This window comes from Cherax quadricarinatus, chromosome 17, assembly GCF_038502225.1.
Source record: "Cherax quadricarinatus isolate ZL_2023a chromosome 17, ASM3850222v1, whole genome shotgun sequence".
NCBI classification, from domain to species: Eukaryota; Metazoa; Arthropoda; class Malacostraca; order Decapoda; family Parastacidae; genus Cherax; species Cherax quadricarinatus.
In genome coordinates, this window is record NC_091308.1 from 42,267,730 (window position 1) to 42,281,473 (window position 13,744).

At 42.2% G+C, this 13,744-nt stretch overlaps 1 protein-coding gene across 1 annotated transcript in view; it reads left to right on the forward strand.

Moving 5' to 3' along the window:
* The window catches only part of LOC128686290 (protein tyrosine phosphatase domain-containing protein 1-like), a 494,075-nt gene that overhangs the window by 437,029 nt on the left and 43,302 nt on the right, over positions 1-13,744 (forward strand). Inside the window, exon 14 of the mRNA XM_070085962.1 lies at positions 1,330-1,477. Within this exon, the coding sequence (XP_069942063.1) occupies positions 1,330-1,477 (148 nt within the window). The remainder of the gene's footprint in view (positions 1-1,329; positions 1,478-13,744) is intronic.

Below are 13,744 nucleotides of genomic sequence, written 5' to 3' on the forward strand. Positions count from 1 at the left end.
ATCTGTGGCCTCTCAATAAACACGTACATCCTGAACTCTACCAACAGTCTTTTATCTACCAATACGTAGTCCAACAAACTACTGTCATTACGTCGTATATCCGCATGTCCATCTTAATATGTCCACCACAACATGTTCACCTCAACATGTCCACCTCCACACGTCCAGTTCCACACGTCCAGTTCCACACGTCCAGTTCCACACGTCCAGTTCCACACGTCCAGTTCCACACGTCCAGTTCTACACTTCCACCTGCACAAATTCAAACTCATACCGTTAACTCATGCTATCCTCCATCTCTGTATCGGCAGTCTGTATGATTTTATCAAATGATTCCTGAAGCATGTTACCATAAATGCATTTTCAGTACTAGACAATACTAACTTCTCGCACAATAATTTGCCTGAAAATACCGTTCTTCTAGGAAGACACACCGACAAAGGCGACTGGATGTTAATCCAATGAACCAAAGCTTCCCTCGTGTTACTCGGATCAAACGTCTTTGCATCCGGTTCCCATGGTGCTACATAACCCCTACATCTCGGCTGCTACAATAGGAATACAATAACTGATATTAAGGCTTCTGTGTGTCTGCAGATTGCATGAACTTCAAGAAATAGATATTATGTTCTCTTTTCTCTAGAGCATTCCTCTGTGAATGATCTCCCTCACTTCAGCTGCCTTCTTGCCTGTTATAGCTTTGCTCTGGCTAGCTGACTTTCATCAAGTTATATCTTAAACTTATGTCGTCTGGCTACCATCTAGTTACTGTTTTATTTATGCCAACTACCTTCCATCTAGTTATAACTTTAGTCATGCTAACTACTTTTCATCTAGTTACATTACTCCTCCTATCTGCATTCTATTAAATTATGACTTTACTCATGTTAAATGTCTCCCATCTACAGGTAATTATAATATAAGTCAATTGCCTTCCATCTAGTAATAACTTTACTTATGCTAACTTCTCTCCATCACAATAACTGCTTATGATCTATATATAACTTTACTCATGCCAGCTGCCTTTCATCTAGGGCACAATACCGTGATGGAACAATACACAAATAACCCACACATAGGGGAGAGAAGCTTAGGACGACGTTTCGGTCTGAATTGGACTATTTACAACGTCACACTAACAGAAAAGATTGAGGGAGCCAATGTATATACACTGGCTCCCTCACTCTTTTCTGTTAGTTATAGCCTAACGCACGTCAACTGACTTCCATTGAGCTATATACATTACTTTTGTCAATTGCTTTCATCTCTTACAGTTTATATGGGTTCCTGGTGTTAAGCATTAAGGTGTTTTGATTCCTTGCATCGCAGGAGGTGCGCTACACGCTTGAGTACTTGATCCGCTTCGTGTCCCGGCTGCAGCCTTTCACACGCAGCCAGCAGGAGACCGTCATCCTCCGTCTGATTGCCTCTATAACCCAGCAGGCAGTACCCGTCCGTGGTTCTCTCCTTCCAGCAGGTAACTCACTATGACAGTATCTCTAGACAGGCCACATTTAATGGACAGCATCCAAGATCGGATTTCTGTCATTGTTTATCAAATCTTGACAGGCTTCCCTCAGTAATCTAATGATGGTTTCGATAGCCACCTTCAGTAAATTTCTCACATTTGGAAGAAACACAGGGGAGGATTTTCAGAGTGATAAGTAACACAAGAAAGACCTACCCCAGCATACAATTGTCAGGTCTCAGCTAGTTAGACACATGTCAAATATGTCCTTCTGAAACAGGTAGCAACTTAAAGTAGGATTGTCTCAATAGGTGGAAACACTGGGGTGATCTCCCACCCAGGTTAGGAACTGAGGGTAAACCAACCCAAGTAGGCTGCCGTTATATTTAGGTAACATTCAGCAGGTAGTAGCGCAGCATAAGACACACTCATTGTATTGTTTTCCAAGACAGGTCCTCCTGGAGATATCTCCTATAAACAAGCTTCTCATTTATCGTTGAAGATAACATTCTAAAATTTCGTCTCCGAATAAGTACTAGTGAAATGTAGGTCGTCTTTATCAACTTAATATAGATCTTCTCAAGTTAATAGCAACAAAACAGAGAACTTTTAATAAAAACATCTAGTAAAAAATGACAACCAAATACAGGACTCTTTCAGCAAGTAGCAACCAAAGTTAGGGCTCCTACAGTGAGTAAAAATTCAATATAGACCTGCCACTGGGTATCAGTGTTACCTAGCCTGACCTTATTGAATACCAACCAATGATAGGCCCTCTTACTGGGTAGCCACCCAGGATAAACTTCCTTTTGATTATGTAGTCCCCCCAAAAAATTAGCCTCTGCCATGAAATAGAAACAAAATAATCCACACTAAAGTTAACAATTCTAGGTTTACCTCCTCACTGGACAGAAGCCGATAGTTTATGCTTGGTAACAGCCTAAGATTGGCCTCCTTTTGTAAGTATCAGCAGAGCGTAGGCTACCCGCAGTTGAGACTGATTGAAAAAGGTCTTTCAGGTGTCCCAATCCCAGATAACCTTCCTCTATGGTAATTATACAACGGTACGATGTTTCCTGTAGGTAGCACCTTGGAAAATTCCTTCCTTATTAGGACCAGCAATAAATAGGTTTACTCCTGTCACTAGTAATCCGACAATGGCTTCACTATAATGGAAAACAACCCATGATAAACTTCCACCAACTTGTAACTACTTGAGATAATTATATTATCCTTTTTTGGTAAGTAACTCAATAAAGACTTGCCCTTTAGGGTAATAACACGAGACAGACTTCACCTAGAAGATAAAGGCCTAAGGTAAGCCTAGCCCTGTTAGCAAAATGTGATGTTATGTCTCAGCCAGTGGGTACCAATATATGATAGGCCTTCCCACCTGGGTAACAACCTAATACAGGCCTCCTTCTTTGGATTTAGTCCACTGCAGGTCTGACCACTTGAACAGCAAAACAAGATAACAATCCCCAGTTTACAGCATCCGAGAAAAACCTCCTCAAGTGAGTACGTACTCATACTACGCCTTCCCCACTGGGAAGCGACCAAAACCACATATTCACTTGCTACCAACCCATGATACGCATTCCTCAGTATATAGATTCCAAAACTAGTCCTCCCTCACTGAGTTGCAGACCATGATAAACTTTCCACTGTACAAAGATTCCCAAAGTACGCTCCCAAGATTGGCCATTTTCTTGTAGGTAGTACTTCAAGTTAAAGAGCAAAAAGGCACAATACCGTGACTGGAACAATACATAAATTACCTGCACATTCACGAGTCACACTGTGACTTGTGAATGATCCAGGACGAACCGAAACGTTGTCATAAGCCTTTCTCTCTCCTATGTGCAGGTTATTTGTGTATCACTCCAAGTTAATCATAGTCATTATGCAATAGTCAAATACAGACAACTCACAGTGAGAGCATGTTAATATATGTCTCAATTGCAGTTAACCATAAATAGGTCTCCTTGAGATGCCAGTAACATAGGGCGGTTTTTCCTGGTGGAAATCTACCAACATCAGGCATCAGTTGACATGAAACAATTTAAGATTGGTTTTACCAGTAAACTGAGTTCCTAAACAAGTTTTCCGCAATAAACAACATCCCATAAAATATGCCCTCCCACTGATAGCAGTCTAGACATTCCATTTTGGAAATGGACCAAAGATAAGTCTCCTAGAGTAGAAAGCACCTTCACGTCGGCCTTCTTGAGTGGGTAGTTATCAAGACAGTTGCACCTCGTAGGTAATGGTATGATATACCGACACAACGGTAAAGACAGTTTGGTTATATGGAATCTATATTGATGCCGTTTCACTCAGGCAATGTGCTTTATCATGCTGCAAAACGGTGATCTGTTTGTGAACTGATCAAGACCATTGTGTAGGCGAAATTTAGTCAATAAATGTTCCATGTAGCTACAATTTTTTTCTCTTTATCATAGGCACTCCTCAATGAGTAGCAACCAAAGAAATGTTTTGTTTATTAGATACCAAAACATGCCTCTCTTATAAGTGAGGAGCGGAGGAGAGTCATTCCTCTGAGAGCAGTATTTCCAGATTAACCTCCACCAGTGAGTAAATTGCCAAAATTGGCCAAACGGTGGTAACAAATTATAGTTTTTTTTTCCATTCAATACAATACCGACAGGTTGGTGGATAAGACACTTAGGCAACATTTAGGCAACTTTATTCCGAAACGTTTCGCCTACACAGTAGGCTTCTTCAGTCGAGTACAGAAAGTAGGCAGGAGTGATGGACTGATTGCATCGTCTTCACATCTCTACTGCTCCTGCCTACTTTCTGTACTCGACTGAAGAAGCCTACTGTGTAGGCGAAACGTTTCGGAATAAAGTTGCCTAAATGTTGCCTATGTGTCTTTTCCACCAACCTGTCGGTATTGTATACCATTCGATAATCACTCTGTCAGACACTGCAACACAATGGCATCTTGGTACAGAAGAGAAAACACCTTGGACAACTTTTTCAAGTGAGAATTGTTTGATCTGAGAGGGACATGACCTCTCAGTGGCTACATTCTCACCACTACTACTCTGCACCTCTCCTTCCGACAGTATTTAAGTCTCAACACTGTCGCTTGATCTTCAGTTAGTTCCAGACTTTGGAACAGAACTTCTCCAGGCTGAGGGACTGATAACCTCAAATCTACGACTTTAAGGGTGATGGACTGATTGCATCGTCTTCACGTCTCTACTGCTCCAGCCTACTTTCTGTACTCGACTGAAGAAGCCTACGTGTAGGCGAAACGTTTCGGAATAAAGTTGCCTAAATGTTGCCTATGTGTCTTATCCACCAGCCTTACTATATCTTTTCTATGGGGAGCATCCACTGGTATGTTTATCATAGAGCTTAGGGACTATCCATTGTCTCCCCCTCATGGTAGGTAACACCCAAGATAATACTCATCCAGTAGGTAGGTAGCATACTAACGAAAGCATCATTTGGTGTGCAGCACCAAATAGGTAACACCCACAGCAAGGGCCTCATATGGTGATTACCATCAAGATAGCCCACCTTCAGTAGGCACCTTCTTTAAATAGGTAATTTAAAGATCATAAAGATCGCCTTTGTTCATAGTATCATACTAAAGATAGCATTAATAAATAGACGTCCATAAGATAATAGCAAACCAATATTAACCGTTGAGGTAGATTAGCATTCCAGAATCTACCTAACATTGTAAAAATTCATTATAGGCCTTTTTCACTTGGTAACATCCTATGATGCAAATTCTCCAGTAGGTAGCAACCCATTACGTAAGTCTTCTTGACTTGTTAGCAACCCATTAAAGGCTTTCCTGAGTTGTTATCATCCCGTCACAGATCTTTCCCAGTTGGTATTAATCCAGAAATGGTCATCTCCAGCGAATAACAACCCAAGAATCCTGCAAATAGTACTCGAAGTGTGGACCCTTCCAGTGGGTGGCAATTCATGAATGGCCTTCCAAGTGGATGGTAATCCAAGAATAGCCTCGCCAATGGGTAGCTTCCTAAATATCTAAACCACTATATGGTAACTTATGATAGGCCTTTCCTAGTGGGTGGGCACCCCTGACAGACGTATTAGAGTAGATATATACCCCCAAACATGCCTTCATTACTGCAGTAACTAATGATAGTCCTTCCTAGTTGATTTATAATATGACAGACTTCCCTCAGTGGATAATAACCCAAAACAGAAATTCCCAATGGAACGTATTCCTGAGAGGCTTCACCTGTTGGTCCCCTCAAGGAAGGTTCCTTGATGTTGGTGAGGGGCTCTTGATTTAGGGAATTGGATCTGTGCTCCAGTTCCCCAAATTAAGCCTGAATACCTTCCACATCCCCCCCCCAGGCGCTGTATAATCTTCCGGGTTTAGCGCTTCCCCTTGATTATAATAATAATAATAATTCACCTGTTGGTAGAAACCCAGTTATTTAATAGAAGCAATTCCGAAGTGGTTACTATTCCAAGGTAAACCTCCCCAATGGAGAGGAAAATACAGTAGGTTTCCTTTGAGGACAGAACTTAGTGAGGTTTCCTCCGTGAACAGTCACATAAAAAATGCCCCCAACTGCCACTGTCCATCGGTTGATTATCAATACAAAACCTCAGTCACTCACTAGGGAGCACAATGAGATAGATTTCCCCTATTAATTAGCATGAAAAAATAGGCCTCCTCTTTGAGCAAAAATCAAAGATAGGCCACCCTAATTAGATAACACTCTATGATGACCCAAAAATAGTGACAAGCCACTCTGTTGAGAACGACTCTCGTTAGGCCTCGACTATCACATATTCTTTACCTAGGAAATAAAATTTAAGAATAGGCTCCCTTACTTGTCACCTAAGATAACCTAGAAATTGGTAACAATTCAATGTAAGCCTACTCACATAGGCAATAATCGAAAATATGACTTTTCTTTTTTATTAGTAGCCCTGGATAGATTCTTCACATTCAGTTCAATCAAAATTAGGCTTTAGCCGGTGAGTAACAACAAAGGAAATGCCACCGCATTTGTGTGAAACAACCAGATGAACGATGCCTCAGTTATGGGTAAAAACCAAGTAGATGCATTTTCCTTAATGCCTCTCCCATAAGTTTTTAGTAACCAGGTAAACGTCTCCCCATTAATATGTAACAAACAGGTGAAAGCCTTCCATTTAATGTTTAGCAACCAGGTGAGCGTCTCCCAGTTAATGTGTAACAACTAAGTGAATGCCTCCCCGTTAGTCTTTAATTAACCAATGAACGCCTTAATAAAGGGGATGTAAATAGCGTGTTAAAAATATCTAACACAGACAGGACTCGCAGCATTGGCTTTAAATTGGAAAAATTCAGATTCAGGAAGGATATAGGAAAGCACTGGTTTGGAAATAGAGTTGTGAATAACAAAAAAAAGCACAATACCGTGACTGGAACGATACACAAATAACCCGCACATAGAAGAGAGAAGCTTACGACGACGTTTCGGTCCGACTTGGACCATTTACAAAGTCACACTAACCAGAAGTGGAGCAGGACGGCTATATAAAGGCAGGAAGAGGTAGTAGTAGTAGTAGTAGTAGTAGTGGTGGTAGTAGTAGTAGTAGTAGTGGTAGTAGTAGAAGTAGTAGTAGTAGTGGTAGTGGTAGTAGTGGGGAATAAGGAGGAGGAGCCAGTCAAATACAAAGAAAGGGGAGCACTGTAGGGGAGCTAGGTGCCCACAGAGGGAGAGCAAGTGCACAGAGGTGGGTGAAAGGGGAAGTGGTGAAATAAATAATGAAGGAACAGAAACACGAGACAGAAGAAAGAAAGACAACTCAGAGGAGAAAAGGAAAGAGGAAAGGGGAAGAGGGAGAAGAAGAAAAAGAAAAAGAAAAATGAGGAGTCAGGTTAAGTCACGGGTGTTCTGAAGTTTGGAACATTTTACAATGTAGCGGGAGAGGAAGGCATCTACAGAGACGAAGCCAGGACTAAGATTCATACAAGGAAAGTTGTGTATTAGAGAGGATTCAACTAGACGGCGACTGTTAGAGTTGGAAGTAGGGAAGACAGTTTTAGCAGAAGACCAGTCAATAGGATGGCTATGATCTCTGACGTGACAGAAAAGAGCATTGTTAGTGTCGGCAAGCCTAACACTATTTTTGTGCTCCCTAAGTCTGTCAGAAAGAGATCGACCAGTTTCTCCAAAGAATTGAAGAGGACAGGAGGAGCAAGAAATAGAGTAGACACCAGGAACATCTGTACAGGGAGGAGAGGTATGAACGAGGTTAGTGCGAAGAGTGTTAGTCTGGCGGAAAGTAAGCTTGATGTCTAAGGGACGGAGAGAATTGCTGAGATTAGAAAGACCGGAAATGTAGGGAAGGCAGAGGACAGAAGAGTTCCCAGGAGTAGAGAGTTTGGGAGAGAAGAAATTACGTTTAGCACGTGAGAGGGCAGAGTCTATGAAATGGGAAGGGTAGCCAAGACGGGAAAACGAATTATGAAGAGTGGAAATTTCTGCTTGAAGGAACTGAGGATCACAAATGCGGAGGGCACGGAAAAAGAGGGAGATAAGAACACTTTTCTTGACAGGGGAAGCATGATAGGAAAAGTAGTGAATGTACATGCCACTGTGCATAGGTTTTCGGTAAACGGAAAAAGAAAAACCTGTATCTGAGCCGTGGACATGGACATCAAGGAAAGGAAGCAAGGAATTAGATTCCCATTCAGCTTTAAACTTAATGGAAGGGGCAAGATTATTAAGAGCTTCAAGAAAAGGTTGGAAGAGATTGGAGTCATGAGGCCACAGAGCAAAGATGTCATCAACATAGCGGAGCCAGAGTGAAGGTCGCACATCGATGGTAGGAAGAAGAACAGTATCGAAGTATTCCATGTAAACATTAGCAAGGACAGGAGAGAGAGGAGAGCCCATAGCGACACGGAAGGTTTGAGAATAATATTTCCCTTGGAATGAGGCGGATAAGATCAAGAAAGACATCAGTAGGTATAGGGAGATGTATTAACCCTTCATGGGCCTTCTCTCTAAGGAAATCAAGGACATCATCAAGAGGGACATTGGTGAAGAGGGACTCAACGTCAAGACTAAGCATCTTATAGGTTGGGACAGAGCGAACCCGTTCAATGAAGTCTTGAGAGTGACGGAGGTGGGCAGGAGAAAAAGTACCAAGAAAGGAAGTGAGGGTTTTGGCCAACCAAGAAGCAAGAGAGTAAGAGACAGAACCTCTAGAGGAAATGATAGGACGAAGAGGAATATCAGGTTTATGATTTTTGGGAAGGCCATAGAAATAGGGAAGAGAGGGACAGATGACACGAAACAGTTGAACAAGGTCAAAGTCAGGAGGACAGAGGTCGGAGAGAGTCCTTAGTTTCTTGTTGAAAGTTCTCTTGATGCGATCAAGAGGGTTGGAAACGAGAGGAGTGTAGGTACGTGAGTCAGAGAGCAAGACATCAGCTTTACGGAGGTAATCCTCGCGTTCAAGGATAACTACCGAATTACCTTTGTCAGAAGATAGTATGACAATGTTAGGGTTAGATTTAAGAGAAGAAAGGGCAAGTCGGTAACGGCGCAGAAGATCGTGATTCTTAAAAAACAGACTAACAAGAGCAGGAAGAAGAGCGCCACGAAAAGTGGACAAGTCAGGAAGATTACGGGAGCGAGACTGACGAAAGGAATCAAAAGAGCTAATCAGGGCAATACCAGCGCGAGGGGTAGGCGAAGTGGCAAAGGAAAGGCCAAAACCAAGAAGTTCAAGCTCATATTGAGAGGGTGAGACAGAAGACAAGTTAGTAACACAGTGAGGGAGAATTTAGACCAAGGGCTAGCTGAGATGAGACGTTGAAGTTTATTCTGTAGTTTAGAAGAATGAAATGTGTATTCAGGCGAGGAGTGTCAGAGGCAATGGTAGAGAGAAGGTTACAGAGATCTTTTGGTAGAGCCGCAAAGAGCACGTTGACGCTGACGGAGAGTAATGAAGGCATCTTCAACCTGTGACTTAGTAGAAAGAATGAGCTGTTGAAGTAGGAGACGGGCATGATCAGGAAAGGGAGTGCCCAGTGGGTTGGTTTTCAGGAAGTGGGAGAAGGAAGGTGACAGAACTTGTTCAGCAAGACAGTCACGTAGGAAGCGAAGCTGATTCTTACGACGCCTGGTAACAATAAGAGCAGCCTCATAAGATCGAAGGAGGGGTTTAAAAGAGGGAAGAACATTTAAAAAGTTGGAGAGAATATGACGCTTAACTGCGGGGTCCATATGTCTAATTTATCAATAACAAAAAAAGGCACAATACCGTGGAACAAACTCCCGAGTACCGTCATAGACGCTAAGACGTTGTGTAGTTTTAAAAATTGGTTGGATGAATACATGAGTGGGTGTGGGTGGGTGTGAGTTGGACCTGACTAGCTTGTGCTACTAGGTCGGATGCACTGCTCCTCCCTAAAGTCACGTGTCTGACCTCACTAGGTCAAGGCATTAGCTTAAGCCGGTGGGAGAATTGGAGCTGCCTCGCATAGGCCAGTAGGCCTGCTGCAGTGTTCCTTCTTTCTTATGTTCTTATGATCTTAAATAAGTGTCATTAACGTTTAGTAACCAGGTGGACTGCTTCCCAATTAGTATTTAAGAACCAAGTGAACGCCTCCCAATTATTGCTTAGATCAAGTGAACGTCTCCCCTTTAGTGTGTAGTAGAAACCACCTGGTTACTGTGTAGACCAGGTGGATGTTTTCCTCATTAATGTTTAAAACACAAGTGAACGCTTCTCCCATTAGTTTGCAACCAAAAAAAGGAATCCTTCATTTATCAGAAATTCAAGAAAGCCCTTACCTATTAGGATGCAGCCAAAGTCGGCCTCCCTGGTGGTTAGTATATCTCAGGAAAGACTTCCAGTGCTGGGCAGATATGCCTCGCGCTGAGGATAGTAACCAAAATAGGTCTTTCCCGTTGAACATCAGAATTAGATTTGATAGCACTTGAAGATAGCCGCCACTGTGAGATAGCAGTAGATTTCATCCCAAGATAGACCTCATAAAGCTGGTATTCACGTCTTTGTCGTGTAGAGAGTCTGCCGCACAATATATACTAGCAGTGAATATTCGTTAAATCGTACATTAGTGGCTCTGGGTGTGCAACCTCGCCTACTGTTTACTAAGTTTTGCTACAAAAGTGTCAGGATGTGTTTCGTGCATATATATATTTATTTTTATTTTTATTATCACACCGGCCGATTCCCACCAAGGCAGGGTGGCCCGAAAAAGAAAAACTTTCACCATCATTCACTCCATCACTGTCTTGCCAGAAGGGTGCTTTACACTACAGTTTTTGAACTGCAACATTAACACCCCTCCTTCAGAGTGCAGGCACTGTACTTCCCATCTCCAGGACTCAAGTCCGGCCTGCCGGTTTCCCTGAATCCCTTCATAAATGTTACTTTGCTCACACTCCAACAGCACGTCAAGTATTAAAAACCATTTGTCTCCATTCACTCCTATCAAACACGCTCACGCATGCCTGCTGGAAGTCCAAGCCCCTCGCACACAAAACCTCCTTTACCCCCTCCCTCCAACCCTTCCTAGGCCGACCCCTACCCCGCCTTCCTTCCACTACAGACTGATACACTCTTGAAGTCATTCTGTTTCGCTCCATTCTCTCTACATGTCCGAACCACCTCAACAACCCTTCCTCAGCCCTCTGGACAACAGTTTTGGTAATCCCGCACCTCCTCCTAACTTCCAAACTACGAATTCTCTGCATTATATTCACACCACACATTGCCCTCAGACATGACATCTCCACTGCCTCCAGCCTTCTCCTTGCTGCAACATTCATCACCCACGCTTCACACCCATATAAGAGCGTTGGTAAAACTATACTCTCATACATTCCCCTCTTTGCCTCCAAGGACAAAGTTCTTTGTCTCCACAGACTCCTAAGTGCACCACTCACTCTTTTTCCCTCATCAATTCTATGATTCACCTCATCTTTCATAGACCCATCCGCTGACACGTCCACTCCCAAATATCTGAATACGTTCACCTCCTCCATACTCTCTCCCTCCAATCTGATATTCAATCTTTCATCACCTAATCTTTTTGTTATCCTCATAACCTTACTCTTTCCTGTATTCACCTTTAATTTTCTTCTTTTGCACACCCTACCAAATTCATCCACCAATCTCTGCAACTTCTCTTCAGAATCTCCCAAGAGCACAGTGTCATCAGCAAAGAGCAGCTGTGACAACTCCCACTTTGTGTATGATTCTTTATCTTTTAACTCCACGCCTCTTGCCAAGACCCTCGCATTTACTTCTCTTACAACCCCATCTATAAATATATTAAACAACCACGGTGACATCACACATCCTTGTCTAAGGCCTACTTTTACTGGGAAAAAATTTCCCTCTTTCCTACATACTCTAACTTGAGCCTCACTATCCTCGTAAAAACTCTTCACTGCTTTCAGTAACCTACCTCCTACACCATACACTTGCAACATCTGCCACATTGCCCCCCTATCCACCCTGTCATACGCCTTTTCCAAATCCATAAATGCCACAAAGACCTCTTTAGCCTTATCTAAATACTGTTCACTTATATGTTTCACTGTAAACACCTGGTCCACACACCCCCTACCTTTCCTAAAGCCTCCTTGTTCATCTGCTATCCTATTCTCCGTCTTACTCTTAATTCTTTCAATTATAACTCTACCATACACTTTACCAGGTACACTCAACAGACTTATCCCCCTATAATTTTTGCACTCTCTTTTATCCCCTTTGCCTTTATACAAAGGAACTATGCATGCTCTCTGCCAATCCCTAGGTACCTTACCCTCTTCCATACATTTATTAAATAATTGCACCAACCACTCCAAAACTATATCCCCACCTGCTTTTAACATTTCTATCTTTATCCCATCAATCCCGGCTGCCTTACCCCCTTTCATTTTACCTACTGCCTCACGAACTTCCCCCACACTCACAACTGGCTCTTCCTCACTCCTACAAGATGTTATTCCTCCTTGCCCTATACACGAAATCACAGCTTCCCTATCTTCATCAACATTTAACAATTCCTCAAAATATTCCTTCCATCTTCCCAATACCTCTAACTCTCCATTTAATAACTCTCCTCTCCTATTTTTAACTGACAAATCCATTTGTTCTCTAGGCTTTCTTAACTTGTTAATCTCACTCCAAAACTTTTTCTTATTTTCAACAAAATTTGTTGATAACATCTCACCCACTCTCTCATTTGCTCTCTTTTTACATTGCTTCACCACTCTCTTAACTTCTCTCTTTTTCTCCATATACTCTTCCCTCCTTGCATCACTTCTACTTTGTAAAAACTTCTCATATGCTAACTTTTTCTCCCTTACTACTCTCTTTACATCATCATTCCACCAATCGCTCCTCTTCCCTCCTGCACCCACTTTCCTGTAACCACAAACTTCTGCTGAACACTCTAACACTACATTTTTAAACCTACCCCATACCTCTTCGACCCCATTGCCTATGCTCTCATTAGCCCATCTATCCTCCAATAGCTGTTTATATCTTACCCTAACTGCCTCCTCTTTTAGTTTATAAACCTTCACCTCTCTCTTCCCTGATGCTTCTATTCTCCTTGTATCCCATCTACCTTTTACTCTCAGTGTAGCTACAACTAGAAAGTGATCTGATATATCTGTGGCCCCTCTATAAACATGTACATCCTGAAGTCTACTCAACAGTCTTTTATCTACCAATACATAATCCAACAAACTACTGTCATTTCGCCCTACATCATATCGTGTATACTTATTTATCCTCTTTTTCTTAAAATATGTATTACCTATAACTAAACCCCTTTCTATACAAAGTTCAATCAAAGGGCTCCCATTATCATTTACACCTGGCACCCCAAACTTACCTACCACACCCTCTCTAAAAGTTTCTCCTACTTTAGCATTCAAGTCCCCTACCACAATTACTCTTTCACTTGGTTCAAAGGCTCCTATACATTCACTTAACATCTCCCAAAATCTCTCTCTCTCCTCTGCATTCCTCTCTTCTCCAGGTGCATACACGCTTATTATGACCCACTTCTCGCATCCAACCTTTACTTTAATCCACATAATTCTTGAATTTACACACTCATATTCTCTTTCCTCCTTCCATAACTGATCATTTAACATTACTGCTACCCCTTCCTTTGCTCTAACTCTCTCAGATACTCCAGATTTAATCCCATTTATTTCCCCCCACTGAAACTCTCCTACCCCCTTCAGCTTTGTTTCGCTT